We start from the raw sequence: 22,079 nt of genomic DNA, 5'->3' as shown, positions 1-22,079 counted from the left end.
AGGTTTCCTCCTCCAAATTAAGTGAGCCCAACCAGCCCAGCAGATTTTACGAAGAAAGCAAGGGAAATGCTGAGCACCAAGTTAATGAATCTGGCAACAGGGAGGATGGTATGGAGCCCGGATAATATGGTCCAGCGACGGTCATCCCTCCTCGCGCTTCCTGTAAGGAAGGCATGGGAGCCGGTTATGTGGAGCGCGGCTCACATCTGTCCCGCCGTGCCGTGGTCATCTGTATAAGTAATGGAAACAGGTTAAAGACTTCCATTCTGGTGTTGCCAGCGGGGATGGAAATGAACATGTCAGTGAAATCATCTCGGCAGAGCTGAGTGGGGAGGGGTTTGGACTAGTGTATCTGCGCTCCCTTTGGTGGCGGGAGCCCTAACGAGAGCGCTGGGATGTATAGTTTATCAGATGGAAGAGGAAGAGCAAGTCAATCTCGGAGATTAGAATCGCGGCAGGATTGCCAGTGCAGGGCGCCGTGCCCTCCCGGGGAGACCTCTGCTAATAACATGCTCTTTTCATTCCAAGGTGGGGTGGGGGTGGTGAGGAGGGGCAGGCTGCCACAGGGTTATCTGCAAGTCCAGGGTGGTCTTAGGATGGCTCTGAGACCCCTGTCTTGAAAACTTGGAAGGAGGAGAACCTGCCTTGTCTTCATTTCCCTGTAATTATAAAGGAGCCACTTTTAGAACGCGGGTGTTGGTGGTGGACAGGGAGGCCTGGCGCGGCAGTCCATGGGGTCGCAAAGCATTGGACACGACTGAGCAACTGAACTAAACTCGCGCTGCCTGAAAAGTCATTTCACCCCCTTCCTTGTCCGTGTGAGCAAGAGCCATTTTATTTGAATTGCTGAAGTGCTGTTTAACCTTCTTTCAAAGCTGGAACGGGATTCGGCTTCCCTGGGTATCATATCTGTACCTGCCACCCTGCTTCTAGAAAAACCAGGTCTTCTAGTGAGAGGAACACCCTGCGTGCCACGTGTGCTGTGACATCCTTGTAAATTCAAGTATGTTAATGTGGGCTATTCCACGTATTTCCCTACTAGAATGCTGTATTCGTGTGTTGTATTTTCCAGTATCATGATCTTTCTTCCATCTAGATGCTATTAACTTAAAATCCAAGTGGGTTAAAAATGGAAACGTTTCGTTTTCTAGCCGGTTACGCTACAGGCCGGTATCTGAATGATTCCAAGTACCTAAATTTGGGGGCATGGCAGAAGCTGGGCGTCTTTGATGGAAAGAACCCATCTCTCCGTTTTCATCAGGATGTGTCCCCAGTAGGGACAGGTGTGGATGACCACCGGTTGCCTTGTGTGGGTGGGTATTTCTAGTAACCAGGCTGGTGTCTGCTGGGTTGAGAAGGAGAGACTTCAAGCTGACTTTAAGGAAGGAAGTCGTGACGGGGAAAGGCTTCTGCTCTTTCAGCGAGGCGCCCACACTTATATTCATCTTTCCCAGGAACAATGATCGCGAGCGGGCAGAGTTCTGGAGAATTCACCTCCCGGGGAACAGAAAGCAGGACTCACAGGAAAACACCCTTGTATTGTGCATAATTGGGGTGCGGATTGAGACGCAGGTTTGTGGGGGGATTGCAGACCTAATTGCTCAGAGCCCAGGTTACTCAGACTCAGGGGAATTTGAAACTTTGCTACACTTAACCGTGAAAAAGCAAAGACAGCTGTCACTTCTCCCCGTTCTTCAAATGACTGTTGACTATCAGAGCAAATCTTGTGTCTTCTTTAAAGAAACAAAGATGTTCTAAAAACATGTTGGCCTGTGATTTGAGAAATAGGATCTAGATCTCATTTGCTGATGGCGTGCGCCTTGTGGTATAATTGCCATGTGAGAGGAACATATTTTTCCAGACAATATGTGTGTGTTTACACTGCAAACCATCAGGACACACATTGGTGTCAGATTCAACTCTAGCAGGGATGGTCTATGTCGCCTTTTGTCCACTCACATCAGAAGACGCGGGGTTTAATCTGGCTAGGGATGGCAGCACATCTTTAGGGACACATTGGCATCCAGAAGGCACCTTTTATGGCAAAAACTACTAACAAGAGTTAATTTATTTTTAACAAGTGAAGTCTAGCCATAAGAACAGTTGTCTCATTCTCATTTGGGGGTGGTGGGGAGGTCTTTGTATTTTTTATTCCCTCCCACCTGCACACACCCGTACGCCCACATGGAGGCTGGCAGCTTCCCGCTTGGCGTGTGCTCGTCCCGTCGGCCTCTGCGTGTCGTCTGGCATGTGGCAGGACCCGCCGCGCGTGTTCACCGCGTCACGCTCCACGCCGCGTGCTGGGCTCGGGAGGGCTGGGGGCGGTGGTGGTGGCGGGGGGGAGTGATGGCAAAGCTGTTTTGACACAAAAAGAAGTAGCAGAGATGATGATTTGAAGTCTTTGTTTTATTTGATTGGAGGAATGTCATTTCTTTCTGTAAGTGATTGTAGAAAAAGAATTTTATGCTGCAGTTACCGTTTCTACGCTTATTCATTCATCAGATTTCCTCAGGGTGGGGGTGGGTGAGGGCAGAGGGGAGCTGAGGGTTCTAGCAGAGAAAATGCAGCCGCGTCGAGTTGATTCTGTTTTCTGTGATTCAGTAGCTGCTCTCATCCAAATCTTTTAAGGCTAAACAGCTGTATTCATTCACCTCGCGACATATATTGCTCTGTTCCATCACTAGAAAGAAAAAATGTCTACAAATATTTTAATGTCCTTTGGTATATTTGTATCCATGTGAATTTTTAGAAAATTGTAGTTCGTGATGAAAACAAAGGCTCACGACCAATAATTACTCTGTCCAAGCTTGGATGTTTCTGTATGTCTTTCTCAGTCTCTCTATCTCTATGTAGGCAAAATTTCCAAACAAGCATCTGGGAGAGCAATTAGGAGAATTCACATAATAGTAAGAATAAACCCAATTATTATGATGCATGTTTGGCCGACTCTTTGAGACCCCATGGACTGTAGCCCACCAGGCGCCTCTGTCCACGGGACTCTCCAGGCAAGAACACTGGAGTGGGTTGCCATGCCCTCCTCCAGGGGATCTTCCCGACCTAGGGATCGAACTTGTGTCTCCTGCAGCTCCTGCATTGCAGGCAGATTCTTCACCGCTGAGCCACTAGGGAAACCCAATTATGATAAGAGAATGATATTTTCTGATACGATAGTGTGGATGTAACTGATTCAGACGCCATTATTGTTATTAAGGGGATTTCAAGAAAGTCAGGTGCATCTGACCTTGTGTTAAGCGTCCAGCCAAGTGCAGCAGTAATTATGTAGGGCAGGCTTGTTCTCCATCTATCACTTTGGCACATAATTTATATCGACTGTAATATAAAGACAAAAATTCTCCTAACTTCGTGTTAACAGTAGGTGTGTCATTGAGACCTTCAGGGGTGTACCCTGCACTGCTCACACCCACACCCCAGTCCACGGAGACCTGACATTTCCTGTCTTTTCCTGTGTATTTATGAGAATAAGCTGCTGGATGTGAATGTGGAGATTCGTGTCTGAGATGTAAGTCCTGCATGGGGTTCGGAGTATGAGTTACATTTCTTTATTCTCGTTTAAGCCACTTGAAGAGCTGTTTCATGCCCAAGTCTCCTCTCCAGATTTCTGAATGTCATCCATCAGGGTGAATCTTACTCTCTCTGATGAAAGTCATTTCTCATTTCAGGTGGTAGAAAATCTAGGTCGGGACCTGGTTTCAGACCTACTTGGCTAATGCTGGGTTTGTGGACCCAGACTTATCAGACTGTCCTAACGTGGTCTTTATCCTGCCCCAAAAGGAGAGGCAGTAACTGAAAACATCGATTTCCCCATGCTTGGCAGTGGTAGTACATGTCTTAGAGATGGCTGGCTTTTCAACGTGGATCAAGAAAACATTTGCCTTGTATATTAACACACAGTCCGTTAGTAGTCAAATAGCTGTGTGCTTTCCTGGGTTCATACGGGAGTTATTTATCTTCTGTTATTCTTTTCATTCAACTTCTCTTTTAATTTTTCAACATTCTCATAATTTGTTTTTCTTTTCTTTTTCCTCCTAACACTGCTGAAAATCAGAGAAGGTTTTCAGTCTTTTTAATTGAGACTTAAGCTCTGATTTGTGCTTTGTCACTTGCTGAGTGACATTGTTGTAACTGCAGCAAAGTCCAGACACGAGAGTCATATCTGATGTGCTTGCTGGGAGGGGCGCCCTGAAATGAGGCTGTTTGTTTCCCACTTACCTTGAATTAATTCCAGGCCAGGGAGAAAGGGGACATGTTATACTTATTTTAAGGGAGTCACCTGTGGATTTCTAATTAGAATTGGGTAAAACCCATAGGCCATTTTATTTACAGACTCCACAATTCTAAAGCAGGACCTCTGTCCGGTTTTACGCAAAGAAATCCTCATTATCAGTCAGGTGGTTTAGCAAACCTGTACATGAGCCATTGGAGCCAGACCCCTAAAATTGGCCAAAGTGACAGAAAAAGTTTCACTTCTTCCACATCAGAGCGAAAGCGGCCTTTCAGATTTGCTTGACAGATTGTCAACCTTCCTGTGAAAAAATCAGAACTGAGGTTTGTAAATTAACATCCATCCCACTTGTATTTAATGTTCTTTCAAAGAAGCAAGGAAGGGGTTCTGACCCCTTATCTCCTTTCTCTGCATTTTCTATTTCCCAGTGTCTTCTGACTTTCGTCAGAATTACCGGCTGTCTTTGTAACACAGGTGAAGTTACTTCAGAAGTGATCAGTGATAAATTTGGAAGAAAAATGTGTTCTGCGAGATTTTACAATGAGTTGGAGCTGTGCATTTATCACGGAGGTGTGCGTAAGCCCCTTTTGTGAATTGGCCCCTTGGAGTAAATATATTTTGATATAACAGCCATCTGTTCATGGGTATCACGTTTGCCAGTCTAAAACCTAGTTTGATGTAGATAAACATGTAATTTGGTCTGATTGTATAGTTTCACCAGGTGGCAATACAATAGCCACGTTCGGTCTTTGCTGTGAGCCGGAGCCCAAGCAGAGAGCCAAGGCCTGGGTTTCACAGTTGTCACTTTTGAATTTCCCTTTCCCTCGTTCACAGCCAGCTCTCAATTATGTGTGCTAATGAGGAAAAGAGAGCTCGGATAAACAAAGTTCCCTAACCCGATTCTGGTCGTGTATTCCCCCGCCTGCCCCCTCAGGCCTGGGGAAGAGCCAAACCAGGAGCTTCTCTGTGTGTGCACCCTCTCCGGGCCCCCACCTTCCTCTGGGCGGCTGTGATCAGAAAGTCTGCAGGAGGGCAGTGGAGGGCACTTCCTGAATAATCTGCTGCCCAAACCTCACGTCTACACAGCAACAGAGGCCAGCCATGGGCCTGCTTTTCCTGGGATGAGAAGATGCCTGTCGTGGGCACTTCCTGGCTCCTCTTAAGGGTCCCATCGCAGGGCTGGATGAGCTCAGAGTGGAGCTTGGTGATGAGGGCAGTGTGTCTAACGTTCCTACGCATCCTTCCTGCAGCCCCAGCGCTGGGGAGACGGAGGCCCCGAGGATGGAATCTGTGAGTGGAGCGCATGGGTCAGTCTGTCCCTTCTGTAAGTCTGTCCTCAGATGATGATGGGGGTCTGTCCTTCAACCCGGAACCATAACGGTGGCCCCGCAGCCTGGACCCGACGGGCGTGGGCAGGTGAACGCCACCCGCAGCCCCTGTGCACTTGGGGTCACTCTTGCACTTGCTGGGTGGGACAGATGTGGTGGTGGGGGTGTCTGTGTGGCCCCTTCCTCCCTGCTGCCAACATGACGAAAGCAAAGGACTCCGTCCCGCCTGCTACTGAAGCCCTGTGGTCTTGTTCCAGACACCCTGGGGTCCAGTCTGCAGACCTGCACAACCCTTGTCCATCTGCCCCAGGCCCAAATTCTCAAGCGAAACCCATTCGTTTCTGGATCCTTCTGAGGTTCCTGGTTCGAGCCTAGTTTTGGAAGGTAGGGGCGGTTGTTGGGGGGTGGGTGGAGAGAGAGGCTTAGGCACTGCTTTCAAAGAATCCCTTGAAACCCTTGGCATCTGTGGCCAGCTCATCGTCCGTGTGTTCATGTGACCACAAGCACCATGGGGTAGGATGACACTGACTGCTGCTTGGTCCGAGGACTCCTAGAAAGGGTGGGGTGTGAAAAGCGAGGAGGCGAGGGTTGCTTGGGAGGTGCGTGCACGTCTTTCCAAAGCTGATGCTGCCGGGCCCGTGCATCCAGGGAGGAGCCGGTCAGAAGGGCGTCCAGTGTGAGGACCTAGGACCGACGCCCCCTGCCCCCAGCTGCCCCCTGGGTCTGTATTTCCTTGCGTCCCTTGTAAATTAGAGTTGAAAAGTTAATTTATAATACATGGTAGAACAGGGAAATAGCCAAAGAATATGAGCTTACCGGGATAAATACAGTGGAGGAGTGTGTGATAAAGTAGGAATCCTGGGAGTCTAGAAATGGACAGGGACCATGTTGGCGGAAGATGGAGTGATGGAGCCTTGTGGCCACTGAGCCTGGGGACTGAGGGCCTCAGGAGAGGCCCTGCCAACTCCTCACCTGTCAGTGGGACCCGCAGCCCCCTCCCCAGGGAAGGCTGTGTGGAGACCCCGCTGGGGGCGGTGGGGGAGCAGGAGTGGGGCGGGAAGCAGACAGACGGCAGATGCACAGGCAGACTCTCAGCGCCCCCAAGATCCTGCTGCAGGAACCCCAATACCACCTGCACCCCTCCGTTGTTCTCCCCGCTTCTTACCTTTTAACATGAAAAAATAAAAGTCACAATGAACAAAGCCCTTTCCGGATTCCCGCCCCCAGGCTGGGCCCTGTCCTTCTCCGGATCCCTAATTCCCAGGGTCTGGCTGGTGGCTGTTTCCAGCTATTTTATTCCAGAAATGGTGTGAAACGGCTAATTCGTGTGTGTTGAATTGAAAACACTGAAGATTTTGAAAACAGAGCTATTTACTAAAAGCCATTTCAGTCAACAAACTCATATATTCATTATCTAGAAAAAAAAACTATCAATATTTTCTAAGAGGATTTTTCCATTGTGCTGTGAATAGGTTTGTCTTCTGCTTTTTCCGTTTAGTGAATCTCTCCTTGTCATTAAAACATAGTTTTCAATGTTGCATCATAGGTATAAGCAAAACATCACCCAACTACTGATTATTGTTGAAGATTTAGACAATGGCAAATTTCATATGAAATAATACCGTAAAGGACATCTTTGTGCATGCTGCTGCTGCTGCTGCTAAGTCGCTTAGTGTCCGACTCTGTGCGACCCCATGGACGGCAGCCCACCAGGCTCCCCTGTCCCTGGGATTCTCCAGGCAAGAACACGGGAGTGGGTTGCCATTTCCTTCTCCAGTGCATGAAAGTGAAGTTGCTCAGTCGTGTCCGACTCCCAGCAACCCCATGGACTGCAGCCCACCAGGCTCCTCCCTCCATGGGATTTTCCAGGCAAGAGTACTGGAGTGGGGTGCCATTGCCTTCTCCGTCTTTGTGCATGAACCCTCTGTATTTTATATCACCTTCTGAGGCTATGCTTCCTAAAGTAAAATTATTGGGCCAAAGGGTATCAACATTTAAATATTTCTCTCCTCTTACTCTTTTTTCGTTGAGATTCTCTCATTCATAACAGCATGAAGGGCACATAAGAAGTGTCCTAAATACTGATACAGAATTAGAAAGTGGGAGTGTATGTCACTTAGTCATGTCCGACTCTTTGTGAACCCGTGGACCAAAGCCCGCCAGGCTCCTCTGTCCATGGGATTTCCCAGGCAAGAATACTGGAGTGGGTAGTCCTTCCCTTCTCCAGGGGATCTTCTCAACCCAGGGATTGAACCAGGGTCTCCCGCATTGCAGGCAGATTCTTTACCACTGAGCCACCAGGGATACAGAATTACTTGGGGTCACTACTTCATTCACAAGCGTTTACTCCAAGTGTTTTCGGCACTGAGGTGCTAACACAACAAAGGATAGTAACTGGGTCCTGAGATGGTGAGTGGAAGGGTCTCGGGCTGGGAGTCAGGTGAACCGCCTCTGAGTCCTGAGCCCCTCATCTGTCTCCTGTGTGACCTGGGGGAAGTCGGTCAACTTCTTGAGACTCCATTTCCTTATCTGTAAAATGGGCTTATCAGGGACACTGCCTTGTAGGGTTGTGAGGGTTAAAATAAGGTGAAAAATGAAAATGCCCAGCCCAGGGAGGTGGGCAGGGGTGCCCAGCAGTTTTAATTAAACGAGCGAGTTCACAGTTTGATGATGAGGACAGACAGGTAAACATCTCTTAATTCCGCAGGGAATGAATCCCAGGAGGGGATTAAGCAGCCTCGTGAAGGAGGTGACATCAGAGCCTCGCGTTGAGGAGGAGCGTCATCCCCAGGCAGAGAAGCAGAGGTTGGGGGTGGTGACCCCGGGACCGGGGTGCTCAGGGGCTGACACGTAGTGGAGGGAGGGGTCTGCACGCCCTGTGCTACTCCTGGGCTTGTAACAAAGATCTTAGCTCCAGGGTCACGGAGGAGGAGTGTGGCCAGGCAAGAGGGAAGAGGCCAGCTGGGAGGCTGCTGCACTGTCTGTGTCTGGTGACGGGCCTGGGGGGTCCACATTCGGGCAGAGGCCACGTCGGGTACAGGGCTGCAGGACAGGAGGCGCTGAGGATAACTCGCTTTTCAGGTGTGGACAACTTGTGTGGGGTGGTTCAACTGCTGAGCTAGGAGACTCCTAACTCAGGAAGAGGAAGTAAGCTTTTATTGGGGCAGCCTCTCTAGGTCTGGAGGGGCAGGGGAAGCCATGTGTCTGTCTGTAGTTGACTGGGGGTGCCTGTGGGACACCTGTGTTGGGAGGTGGGGCTGGAGGGGCAGGGGAAGCCATGAGTCTGTAGTTGACTGGGGGTGCCCATGGGACACCCGTGTTGGGGGGGCGGGGCTGGAGGGGCAGGGGAAGCCATGAGTCTGTAGTTGACTGGGGGTGCCCATGGGACACCCGTGTTGGGGGGGGCGGGGCTGGAGGGGCAGGGGAAGCCATGAGTCTGTAGTTGACTGGGGGTACCCATGGGACACCCGTATTGGGGGGCGGGGCTGGAGGGGCAGGGGAAGCCATAAGTCTGTAGTTGACTGGGGGTGCCCGTGGGACACCCACATTTGAGCTGGAGCTCCTTCTGTGTGCCCGACACCACGTGGGCTCAGACATCGCTCAGGAGGGCTTCACGGAGCCCAGCCTTCCCCAATGGGGCAGGAGAACCCGAGGGCCCCTCTGGAGGGGCTTCACAGTGACATAGATCTGGTGGTCATGGGCGTGCCCTGGAGGAGTCAGGGAAGAAGTCAAGGTCAGCCGTAAAGAGGCCACAGAGGGACCGGCAGGGGGACAAGCAGGGTGGATTCAGGGAGCTGCGCCCTGATCCTAGAGAGCACAGTCAGCTCCCAGGAGTATGACTGGGCCGGGGAGCAGGGGGAACTGTGTCCCTGTGGGGTGTCAGGGAGCTGGGCATGCTCAGCCCGGTAGGGGGATGCTGGCAGGCCCCAGGCTGCACCCCAAGTCTCCCTAGAGCTCCCCAGCTCTGCTTGTGTTTCTCCTGAGAGATGAGCCCCAGAAGGCAGGCGTGTTAGGTGTCCCCCACCTCCCCACGCCCTGGAAAATGGGGGACTGGTGTCCAAGGATGGAATGGCAGAAACCAGTGCCCCTTAGGAGGCCAGGGTTTGCTTTCCGTGGTTCCAGCAGTGACTGTTGCCCTGGGGCTGGAGAGGGTGGAGTGAGAGGCGTTTGAGCTCAACCTGGGGCTCCTGGGTGCAGATGGGTCAGTACTGGGGGCAGGGAGGACAGGCCGGGACGCGCCAGGCTCTGAGGACACCCGCTCTGCTGGGACACGGACATGCATGACCGGTGGGTGCTGAATACCCCCTGGAGGTAGAGGGAGCCCCCGTCTGTGTTTCCAGAGGAAAAGGAAAGTGGTCTGCTCACTCCACACCCCCAACGGTTCCTGCTGTGGGCGGGTGATGGAGCCTGTGGCCATCCGTTGAGGGGGCAGCAGCCCGCAAGCGGTGCAGCGCTGGGCAGGGCGCCAGCACAGCGCCGGGCTCCCCGGCTGAGCCAAACGCGCCCAGTCAAAGGCTTCCCTTCAGTCAGTCGCTGGTGTGGATCTTCTTTTCATGAAAGTGGACCATCTGGGTCTAGTGGGCGGCCTCCCCACTAGGTGATCACCTTCTAGGTGACCCCAGAGTGTGGCTCAGAAGGCGCACTGTGGGGGGCTGCTGGGAGTCCGGCCAACACCCCGGGGACCTGGTGCCTCTGTCTTCAGAGGGCTCTGCCCAGGATGCCCGAAGCCTCAAGTGTCCCCGTCGGAATCCTCAGAGCTGGGCCTGGTGTCCAGGCCAGGGCCAGGGAGCCTGCAGGCGGTGGGTGTGACCAGAGCTTCGGTCTTCTGCCTGAGGACCCCAGCCGTGGGCGCTAGGGACCCTGGACCGTCCTAAACCTGTAGTGGTCTTGGGGAAAGGAGAAAGCGGTCAAGTTCACGGTCAGTCTGCAGGGGCCCACGGCCTCAGGCAGGCCGCTGTGCAGGTGTGGACGCCTGTGTAACCCTGCGGGCTCACCCTGTCGATTATTTTTCACGCTCTCAGAGCAGGCCCCACAGGCTGTGGTTCCCTGAGCCGTTAGTGGACTGAGGCGGGACTGCCGTCATCTGGGAAGCAGCTGTGCACGTGCTTGCCTGGTCATGCTGCTGCCCGGGCGCAGGGCGGCCCCGCGGAGAAGCAGAGGTCAGGCAGGGAGCTGAAAGGCCCGGCGGAGCGTGCGTGTCCACCGTGTGTGCATCCGTGTGCAGAGCCCTTGGTGGGCGGGCGTGGACGCTCCCGTGTGGCTCCCTCCTGCCCCATGTCCAGCCTCTGGGCAGCAGCCTCCTTCTCTGTCTCTCCATCACTGTCCCTGAAAACACGGTGCTGCCTGCCACATTCCCTCGGGGTCCGGCTCTGATAATGTGATAATGAGTGATTCTACTTAATGAGACACCCTCTCAGGTCATATCAGTGCATTTTAATAGGGCCTTTCTGGAAATATCTTAACCCTAAATTTCCCAGGTAGTTGACGGAACACTAGTTGTTTCCACACACACACACACAAAGAAGAAAGAAAGAAAAGAGAAAGAAGTAAAAGCACGCTGGTCAGGTCAGTTAAGCGGTGCAGGGGATTATGTCCCCTTGGGAACTGACAAGACCTGTCACATGGTGAAGGATCTGAAATGTTCTGCAGTAAACAGCCGGGTTCCATCCAGGCGTTTATATGCCCTCTATCCCTCTCATTCCCCGGACAGCTGTCAGCAGCCCGAGCTTCTGGGAAACTCTGCTTTCACCCTGAGAAGTCACCCTCTGTGCAGCTTGGCCCGTAGCAGGCCATCGTAGCACCTACTATAGGCATTGTTAGGTTAAAAAGTTTTTTATTGTGTGAAAATATTCATAAGTTCGAAGTTACTATTTTAACCATTTTATGGGCATGGCTCAGTGGTATTAAGTAAGTTTACATTGTTATGCAGCCAAACCCAGCATCCATCTCCAGATCTTTCCATCTTCCCACGTTGAAACTCAACCCATTAAACACCAACTTCTTTTTTTCCCCCCTCTTTTAAACTTTTTATTTTGTACTGGAGTATAGCTGAGTAACAATGTGATAGTTTCAGGTGGACCGCAAAGGGTCTCAGCCATACATATACATGTGTCCTCTCCCTCGGAAACTCCCCTACCATCCAGGCTACCACATAACACTGAGCAGAGTTCCCTGTGCTATACAGTAGGTCCTTGTTGGTTATCCATCTTAAATATAGCAGTGTAATAGCTAGCTTTCCATTTCTCCCTGTCCCCCGACCCTGGAAACCACTGTTCTCTTTCTGTCTCTGTGAGCAGACCTCACTACTCTAGGTGTCTCGTGTAAGGAGACTCCTAAGTATTTGTCTTTTGTTGCTGGCTTAACGGCTTCCCAGGTGGCTCAGTGGTAAAGAATCTGCCTGCAATGCAGGAGATGTGGGTTCGATCCCTGGGTCGGGAAGATCTCCTGGAGAAGGAAATGGCAACCCACTCCAGTATTCTTGCCTGGGAAATCCCATGGATAGAGGAGCCTGGCGGTCCACAGTACACAAGCTGTGTACAAGTTGCAAAAAAGCTGGACATGACCCAGTGATGAAACCTAAGGTTGTTACACTGAGCACAGTGCCCCTGATTTAGTCCACACTGAAGCATGCATCAGACTCTCCTTACTTTTAAAGGCTGAATAATATCCCATCGTGTGTGTAAACCACACTTCGTTCACCCATTCAACCATCAGTGGACACTAGGGTTGTTTCCACCTTTCAGCTCTTGTGAGCAATGCTGCTTAGTATATCCGGGGCTCTCTGACTTCTGCTCCATCCAGGCAGGGGCTGGTGGTGCTATGTTGCTTCCTCCTTTTTTTAGTAGAGACTAGAGTATTTTTATCACTTACCATTGAAGCGAGTTTTTATTTATGGACACCATAGAATCCTGTCCCTGGGGTATCTTTCCCTAAAAGTTGACAACCAGGTTCCCCCACGGGGAGGCTCATGAGGGACCCCGTTGCTTACAGAGGGAAGAGTCTACAGGCGGAGGAGCAGGGGCCCCTCGGCTGCCCACCTTGTCACTTTCCCCCCTTGTCTTCCCATCCAGCTATGATGGCCAGACCGACATCTCTAAGAAGAGGGCAGACGCTGCCCTTCCGTTGAAATGTGTTCACTTAGGCGGGGTTTGGGGGCTTGCCTTGGTGGAAACCTGTTTCCACCGTGGCGCTGCGGCGGGTCGGTGTATAACGTGGGGGCGGCCTTGTATCCTTGGCTGAGAAACGACTTTTTAAAGATGGCGTGAGCGCTGGGGAGGCCGCGTCTTCGGGGTGCCGTCCGCACTCACTGTGTTTCCTTGCTCTCTCCTAGCTTATGTTCCTGAGGAAGAACTGAAAGCAGCAGTGATAGACGAGGGGAGCGTGGAGGAGGATGGGCTGCCCGGGGATGTTCAGGAGGCCGACTTCGCGTGCAGCGAGGAGGCGGAGATCAAGGAGGCCCAGAGCTACCAGAACTCCCCCATCAGCACCGCGACCAACCAGGACGCGGGCTACGGCTCGCCCTTCAGCGAACACAGCGACCAGCCCGCCCACTTCAAAAGCTCCTCCTCCAAGGAGGAGAAGGAGGAGCGCCAGGGCGCGGAAGGCGTCTCCTACCCCCAGGACAGTTTGGCCCAGATCAAGGCCGTGTACGCAAACCTCTTCTCCGAGTCCTGCTGGTCCAGCTTGGCCCTGGACTTGAAGAAGTCAGCCTCGACCACGAGCACCAGCGATGCGGCCCAGAAGGAGGGCTCCACCCCCGCCCCCACGCCCCCAACCAGCACCGCGGGGGCCACGGGCACCACGGCGAGCACCCCCAGCTCAGGCTCGGGCGCCAGCGGCGGCTCGGGCTACGACTGGCACCAGGCCGCCCTGGCCAAGACGCTGCAGCAGACGTCGTCGTACGGCCTGCTGCCAGAGCCCAGCCTCTTCAGCACCGTGCAGCTCTACCGCCAGAACAACAAGCTCTATGGCTCGGTGTTCACGGGCGCCAGCAAGTTCCGCTGCAAGGACTGCAGCGCCGCCTACGACACGCTGGTGGAGCTGACGGTGCACATGAACGAGACGGGGCACTACCGCGACGACAACAGAGACAAGGACTCGGAGAAGACCAAGCGGTGGTCCAAGCCCCGGAAGCGCTCGCTGATGGAGATGGAGGGCAAGGAGGACGCGCAGAAGGTGCTCAAGTGCATGTACTGCGGGCACTCGTTCGAGTCCCTGCAGGACCTCAGCGTGCACATGATCAAGACGAAGCATTACCAGAAAGTGCCTCTCAAGGAGCCCGTGCCAGCCCTCACCAAGCTGGTCCCCTCCACCAAAAAGCGGGCGTTGCACGAGCTGGCGGCCCCCGGCTCCCCTGAGCCGGCCGGAGCGGCGGCAGCCGAGGCAGCACTGAGTGAGGCGGCCAAGGAGCAGAAGACGGCCAACCCCTACGTGACACCCAACAACCGCTACGGCTACCAGAACGGGGCCAGCTACACCTGGCAGTTCGAGGCCCGCAAGGCCCAGATCCTCAAGTGCATGGAGTGCGGCAGCTCCCACGACACCCTGCAGCAGCTCACCGCCCACATGATGGTCACTGGGCACTTCCTGAAGGTGACCACCTCCGCCTCCAAGAAGGGGAAGCAGCTGGTGCTGGACCCCGTGGTGGAGGAGAAGATCCAGTCCATCCCCCTGCCGCCGACCACACACACCCGGCTCCCTGCCGCAGCCACCACTGCCCATGTCAAGAAGCAGCCTGACTCTCCGGCTGGCCCCACCATCGCGGAGGAGAAAAAGGAGCCCGAGAAGGACAAGGCGGCCCTGGTGGCGGGGGAGGTGGACAAGAAGATCAAGGAGGAGGGCGAGGACACGGGCGAGAAGTTCGAGCCCACCGCTCTCTACCAGTACCTCCGCGAGGAAGACCTGGATGACAGCGCCAAGGGCGGCGTGGACATCCTCAAGTCCCTGGAGAACACGGTCTCCACGGCCATCAGCAAAGCCCAGAATGGCGCACCCTCGTGGGGTGGCTACCCGAGCATCCACGCCGCCTACCAGCTGCCGGGCACCGTGAAGCCACCGCCGGCAGTGCAGAGCGTGCAGATGCAGCCGTCCTTCGCCGGCGGCGTGAAGCCGCTGTCCGCTGAGCACGGCGCGCTCCTGCACTCCCCGGGGAGCCTCACGCCGCCGCCCCACAAGAGCAACGTGTCGGCCATGGAGGAGCTGGTAGAGAAGGTCACGGGCAAGGTCAGCGTGAAGAAGGAGGAGAGGCCGGCAGAGAAGGAGAAGGGCTCGCCGGCCAAGGCCACGTCCCCAGCGGCCAAGGAGAATAAGGACTTCCCCAGGGCCAATGAGCTGGGGGGCAGCAGCAAGCCCCAGCCCAAGAAGGGCCCCGAGGCCGACGGGGGAAAGGCCAAGAAGGAGGGCACAGGGGACGCCCACACCCCAAACGGCACGGAGCCCCTCAAGGCCAAAGTGACCAATGGCTGTAACAACCTGGCCATCATCACTGACCACTCACCTGAGCCCTCCTTCATCAACCCGCTGAGCGCCCTGCAGTCCATCATGAACACCCACCTGGGCAAGGTGTCCAGGCCCGTGAGCCCCTCACTGGACCCGCTGGCCATGCTCTACAAGATCAGCACCAGCATGCTGGACAAGCCGGCCTACCCTGCCCCTCCCGCCAAGCCGCCCGGCGCCGCTGACCGCTACTTCTACGAGAACAGCGACCAGCCCATCGACCTGACCAAGTCCAAGAGCAAGCCCCTGGTGCCCGGCGCCTCTGATGGCGTGTCCTCGCCGCTCCGGGAGAGCGCACTCATGGACATCTCGGACATGGTGAAGAACCTCACAGGCCGGCTGACGCCCAAGTCCTCCACACCCTCTACCGTGTCTGAGAAGTCGGACGCTGATGGCAGCAGCTTCGAGGAGGCGCTGGACGAGCTGTCACCCGTCCACAAGCGGAAGGGGCGGCAGTCCAACTGGAACCCGCAGCACCTGCTCATCCTGCAGGCCCAGTTCGCCTCAAGCCTGCGCGAGACGGCGGAGGGGAAGTACATCATGTCGGACCTTGGCCCCCAGGAGCGGGTCCATATCTCCAAGTTCACCGGGCTGTCCATGACCACCATCAGCCACTGGCTGGCCAACGTCAAGTATCAGCTGCGGAGGACAGGGGGGACCAAGTTCCTGAAGAACCTGGACACAGGGCATCCTGTTTTCTTTTGCAACGATTGTGCCTCTCAGTTCAGAACTGCTTCCACGTACATCAATCACCTAGAGACACACTTAGGCTTCAGCTTGAAGGATCTCTCCAAGTTGCCCCTAAACCAGATTCAAGAACAGCAGAATGTTTCCAAAGTCCTGGCGAGCAAAGCCTTGGGCCCTTCGGGGGCTGCCGAGGACGAGCTGGGCTCCACATTCCAGTGCAAGCTGTGCAACCGGACTTTCGCGAGCAAGCATGCAGTCAAACTGCACCTCAGCAAGACCCACGGCAAGTCCCCCGAGGACCACCTGATCTACGTGACCGAGCTGGAGAAACAGTAGCCCCGGGCCCGCGCCCAAGGCGCATTGCACTAACGTCGTACCGCACTAGGCCCGGCCTGAGCCTCCGAAATCAGCCTGCCCTCGGTTGCTGACCGCCTGTCTGGACCTTGGTTTTTCTTACACATATTTTGTAGTTATATTTATATGCTCTTCGTCTGATCGTGCATGTTCCTTTTCTTTTTCCGTGAGTCAGAGTCTGACCTTTATTTTCAACATCTGTTCTCGATGTTCAGCTCTCTTTTGTAGGAGATAGTGGGGCACACTCCTCGGAGACACTTACTTAGCAGGAAAGAAAGACACAAATAACAGAGATAGACGTCGTCCTAAAATTACAAAGCTGCCATGACAGTAAAGGTCAGAGAACCTCCTAGTGTCAGATTTAACCCTGTGAGGACTGCAATCGCATTTCTGTGCCTTTCACTCAAAAAAAAAAAAAAAAAAAGAAAAGAAAAAAAAAAGGCTTAAAGGCATTTCATTCAGATCAAAAGCTGTGTCAGACACAAAACTTATTTAATAATTAAAAAACGAGCTTTTATATGCAGAACTGGTTTGTGAAGGAAGCATGCATGCAGCTGTTGGAGAGCAGAAAGTTGTCTAGGACGTGGGGGTTAGGAAGCCACAACGTCATACGTTTAAAACAGAAAACAAAACAAAAACTAACAACAAAAAACAGCAAACACCCCAGTTGCCACTATGCCCAAACCCTCTGGATGCTGAAAAATGCCATTTTTGGCAAAAAAAAAAAAAAAAAGTATGCAAGTTATTATTTAAAAATGTGTAAAAATGCTATTTCTTTTTTCCTGTAAAATACTGCGGTTTATAGTTATTTACAAATGTAAGCTTTGGTACAAGCTGACCTTTCTATAAGCGTGCTGCATTGGTAAATGAAAAAAAAATGGGGCAAATGTTGGCGTCCTTTCCTTGTAAATTGCCAGCATCAGCTTAAAAACTCCTATATGTTACATATCGTACCATTTTAATCTATTCAACTTTCTTTGTACCTTCTGGCTGTATGCTTTCTCTTTTAACTTTTTATATTGTCATTTTATATTAAATTTCTGTGTATATAATGTAAAACCACAATTTTTGAATAAAATTTAGTTCCTGCAGCTTGATTTAAATAGAGAAATTTTACTGGCACCTGCGTCTTTCCAGATGCATGTATATCAGACGAAAATAAATAAATGAAGACAAAGCAAGCGATGCACTATTAATTATACATTTTGATGTTCTATCATTAATATTGTACAGTACATTTTGGTTCACACAATTAAATCCACTGTTTTCTCAAATGTAAAATAAACCCACATGCAGTTCTTGATTTACATAGATTGTCATGTCGTCATTATTCTGCCTCTGAGACGTTATTCCAGCAACGAGAGGTATTTGCTTATGCAGTCGACCAACAGAAATTCTATTCAGAACCATCGTTTCATGATGTGTGTGCTAAAACGCTTATTCAAATGATAAGTACTCTTTTTTTTAACGATAATTAAAATTTTTAACTCCACTGGGTGCCACTGGATTCCAGAGTATAGTCATTGAGCGACAGCCGATTTGTACATCGAGGGACCGAGGTGCTTCTTGGGAGAATCCTCTCCCCCTGTTTTGAAATGTTTACAGTCATCCTTTGGTGTATCTGGGGACCTAATGGCAGATCTTGTTCTAACAGCAGACCCTGGGGGCCTTGAAATTGGTTCTGCATTGTTCCAAAGAGGAAAGGCTGGTTTCCACACTTTTAATTGAGACTTTCCTGGCGGTCCAGTGGCTAAGACTTCGCCTTTCAATGCTGGGGGTACTGGTTCGATTCCTGGTTGGGGAGCTGAGATCTCACATGCCTCTCCTGGCCAAAAAAACCAAAATATAAAAAGCAAAATTGTAACAAATTCAACAGACTTTAAAAATGATTCACGTAAAAAAAAAAAATCTCTCAAAAAAGGTACAATTTTAATAAAATGCTCTGCTCTCCCTCATCCAGGATTTGGGACCGGCCTTCCTTGGTCAGGTTGCTCCGGAGCATGATGACGAGGGGAGGGGGTGTTTGGGGAGAGACCACCGGGCCTCCAGTCTGTTACTCCACCTTCTCTGTGGGTGAGGATCCTGTGCTGGACTCAGTGGACACTCACCCAGGGTCATGGGACCCACGATTGACAGAACTTGGGCCTGAGTCCACAAGGCTCTGCCCCAGGGGCTGTGCTCTTAATCACCCCCTTCCTGTGCTCTGTGAACTGCCCCCTGGGGAGAACGGGCCCCCGGGGAGGGTCTGTGGTCTCTAGCAGCCGCACGGAGCAGATGAGCCTTCTTCCAGTTCCTGCCACTGCAGCCCCAGATCCAGATGCAAAGCAGGCCGGCTCTATCTTCTGTTGGGTCTGAATAGTAAATTGCAGTGATGTTGGTTAAGTGTGAAGTGTCCTCTACTAGTAATACAGAAACTTGATTCCTGTGAATACAGGTGGAAACATCCGGAGGACCAGTTGGCTGCCTTTTGTGTGAGGATTTACTTATACAGGTTTCTGCTTCCTTCATCAGTGTTTGAAGAGACGCACCCTGGCCTTCTTCCTCTGGTCTTGTGTGTCCCCGAACGCACTCCAGAGGTGACACTGCGCTCTCTCAGGGGAGCCCCCCTTTCTCCCAGGGGAACAGGCTGCTGCTTCCGGAGCCCGAGGGCAAATGGCCCTGAGGGTCTGGCATGAGCTGGCCACAGATCCCCCTGTAGGAGGCTGGCGGGCCTGGTGGGGGCAGGCGTCCTGCTAACCTTGTGTACACACAAACATAACCCTATTTTGCATTTGTGTTTGCAGCTTGAACTTCAGGTTTAGTAAGTAATCAAATATTTTTCCTTTTCAATGTGGATTTTTGAAAAGTTTGAGGTATGCCTCTGAATGTGGATTGGGTCTGGATGTTAATTGTTATTTAGTCGATATTTGAAAGATGTAAAGCCTATAAAATAATGATGACGGTAGCTGATGTAAGAGAAACAAACTTTGAGGCATGTTTGCAGAAAGAAGGGATTAAAAACTTCCAAGATTTATGTTCCTCCATTTCTATGTTTGGTAATCTTCAAAAAGCTTTGAAACATTTGAAAGCCTATCTAAATGACTTCTGAAGTTTCAGAAACCAGTGCCTACAAATAAAGGTTTCTGCTTTTTTCCAAGGTAGAATTTCTGTTACTTACTTATTATTATTTTCCTGAAGGTGGTGGAAACCATTAAAAGCCAGTCATTGAATTGTAAAATTAAAAAATACCAAAGAGTAAGATTTGGAGAGCATTTATAATTTTCCCATACCTTTTATAGTAAAAGTAATACATAGCCTTTGCAGAAAACGTGTAACGCACACACAAAAAATGAAATAAAGAAGGAAATAAAAATCAACTAATGTTTTCATCTAGAGAAAAATCATTTAATATTTTAGTGCTAACATCTTTTTTTAATTTTCTACAAAACAAATGCACAACATACTTTTGTACTTGCTTTTTCTGTTAGTAGATAATGTGTATGTTCCCATTTCATTAAATATCAAACATTTTGAATCTTACTGAGATGTATTATAATTTACTCATTAATTCTCTACTAGTTAGAATTTTGAAAAGCAGCATTTAGATTCTTTTCAAGTTTTCAGTGTTACAAATGACTACAGAAGGAATGTTCCACTCAATATTCCCATGCATATTTCTGATTATTTCCTTAGAATAAATACTGTGGACTTAAAGAAGTATTTACAACCTAAAAGTTGAGAACTATGTTTGATTCAGAGGGAATTTTTCAAGCTGGGGAGGCAGCGTTTCAAGTGACTCTGAGACAGCTGCTCTTGGAGGCGCGGGGCAGAACCAGGTTGTATGGACATTTCGCAAGAAAGGGCAGGTAGTCTGGACGTCAAGATATTGTTAAAGAAAACCAGATATCCTAAGTTAAAAAATTCAGACTTTTCTGTGTATGGGAAGATGCAAGAGTCCGGGCTGTCTGAAATCAGTCCTTTGAGATGCACCTCAGCTACCTGGGCCAGCGACCCGTGTTTTCCCGTCCTGAGTCTCCCCGGGGCTCACCTTAGGGGAGGGGCTGCAGTCTGATGGCTGCTAGAGGGCAGGTATTCCTTCCTTCCTGAATGCCCTCCCCAGCTGTCCACAGGGGATAGCTACAATCATGGAGGACTTGTTGACTGATATGGCAGGAAATAGTCCATTTCTCATATTTCTCACTCCCTAAAGCTGAAATTTCTGCCTCATCCCGTGACTGGATGCCTGTGCCCACATCACTTATAAGAAAGCCTGTCCAACCCCAGCCACTGGCCCTCAGCAGAGAGCTACCGCTTCTGTCCATCTTTGCTTCATGAACATCAGGATTTTTTTTTTTTAATTTCTGGCTGTTTTCACTAATTAGCCAATGTAATATTGACATGTTAATAATATGCTTATTGTCCACTGATGAAAAGATGGCTTAAGGACCTGTATGATTTTTTTTGAAGACTTTCATGTGAATCGTGAGCTCATTTAAATTTGGTGGCCAATCTGCATATTTTACAGAAAATACACAACAGAGAGGTGAGAAAGGAGCTGCTGAAGGTCTGCGGCTCCCCGGTGGCTCTGGCACAAGAGAGAATGGGGCGGTGTGTCTTCTCGTCCAGTTCTCCTAGGATAGACCACTCGTGAAAACGCACCCAAAGACGTCAAGTATATCATGTACCAGCACTGTCTTTAAATTGCCTGACTTGGAATAGGGAGAAATATTCCAAATTCTAGGATTTCTATGACTAACGATGAGCATTTCTTAGGCAAACAAAGATAATCTCAGAAAAAAGTGCACTGCCCTAGGGAGATGAGAGGTGGTCACCGGGAGGGACTTCAGGCTTCCCTGGTAGCTCAGCTGGTAAAGAATCCGGCTGCAATGCAGGAGACCCCAGTTCGATTCCTGGGTTGGGAAGATCCCCTGGAGAAGGGATAGGCTACCCACTCTAGTATTCTTGGGCTTCCCTGGTGGCTCAGATGGTAAAGAATCAGCCCACAATGCGGGAGACCTGGGTTCGATCCCTAGGTTGGGAAGATCCCCTGAAGGAGGGCATGGCTATCCAGTCCAGAATTCTTGACTGGAGAATCCCCAAGGACAGAGGAGCCTGGCAGGCTACAGTCGATGGGGTCTCAACAAGGTGGACACGACTGAGCAACTAAACACAGCACAGAGGGACCTGCACAGAAAAGTGAGAAGAGAAGGACCAATTCAAAAGTCTAGCACAGGAAACTATGCTTGGTATTTTGTAAAAACCTATAAGGGAAAAGAATCTGAAAAAGGATACATATAACTGGATCACTGTGCTATACACCTGAAACTGATGTCATATTGTAACTCAGCTGCTCTCAAATAAACAATGTCTATGTCGATAGTATGTCCCACAGGATAGTTTCTTCAAGAGTTCAAGTTCAAAGCCATTGCTAACTCAGAGTTGGATGTCTGACCCATTCTGGTGGGAATGTGAAGAGACTTAACACCAAAGCTGTGAAGATTAGGAGGAAGGCATGTCACCTTCAGACAGATTAAAGTCAGGAGGTCCTAAAGCTACATAACTAGGGTAATAAAGGCTTATACCAACTACTGCTTAGAAGTTGATCCATAACTAGTTTGCCGTTATTTCTCTTAAATCACACAGAAATGTTTGCAACTTGATCTGACTAGTTATCAGTTAAGTTTAGTCACTCGGTCGTGTCTGATTTTTGAGACCCCATGGACTGCAGCACGCCAGGCTTCCCTGTCCATCACCAACTCCTGGAGCTTGCTCAAACTCATCTCCATTGAGTCGGTGATGCCATCCAACCATCTCATCCTTTTGTCATCCCCTTTTCCTTCTGCCTTCAATCTTTCCCAGCACCAAGGTCTTTTCCAATAAGTCAGTTCTTCATAGCAGGTGGTCAAAAGTATTGGAGCTTCAGCTTCAGCATCTGTCCTTCCAATGAATATTCAGAACTGATTTCCTTTAGGATGGACTGGTTGGATCTACCT

General features: G+C 50.8%; 1 protein-coding gene across 2 annotated transcripts in view; it reads left to right on the top strand.

Moving 5' to 3' along the window:
• The window catches only part of TSHZ1 (teashirt zinc finger homeobox 1), an 81,665-nt gene extending 64,251 nt beyond the window's left edge, over positions 1 to 17,414 (top strand). For both annotated transcript variants that reach the window (XM_070778645.1, XM_070778644.1), the window contains one exon: positions 12,902 to 17,414. In XM_070778645.1, coding sequence (XP_070634746.1) covers positions 12,902 to 16,089 — 3,188 coding nt within the window. In that variant the 3' untranslated portion in view covers positions 16,090 to 17,414. The remainder of the gene's footprint in view (positions 1 to 12,901) is intronic.
• The last annotated feature ends 4,665 nt before the right edge of the window (positions 17,415 to 22,079 follow it).

The sequence above is a fragment of the Bos indicus genome, chromosome 24 (assembly GCF_029378745.1).
Source record: "Bos indicus isolate NIAB-ARS_2022 breed Sahiwal x Tharparkar chromosome 24, NIAB-ARS_B.indTharparkar_mat_pri_1.0, whole genome shotgun sequence".
NCBI lineage: Eukaryota > Metazoa > Chordata > Mammalia > Artiodactyla > Bovidae > Bos > Bos indicus.
The sequence above is the reverse complement of the archived record's forward strand: the minus strand, read 5'-3'. Positions and strand labels throughout refer to the sequence as shown.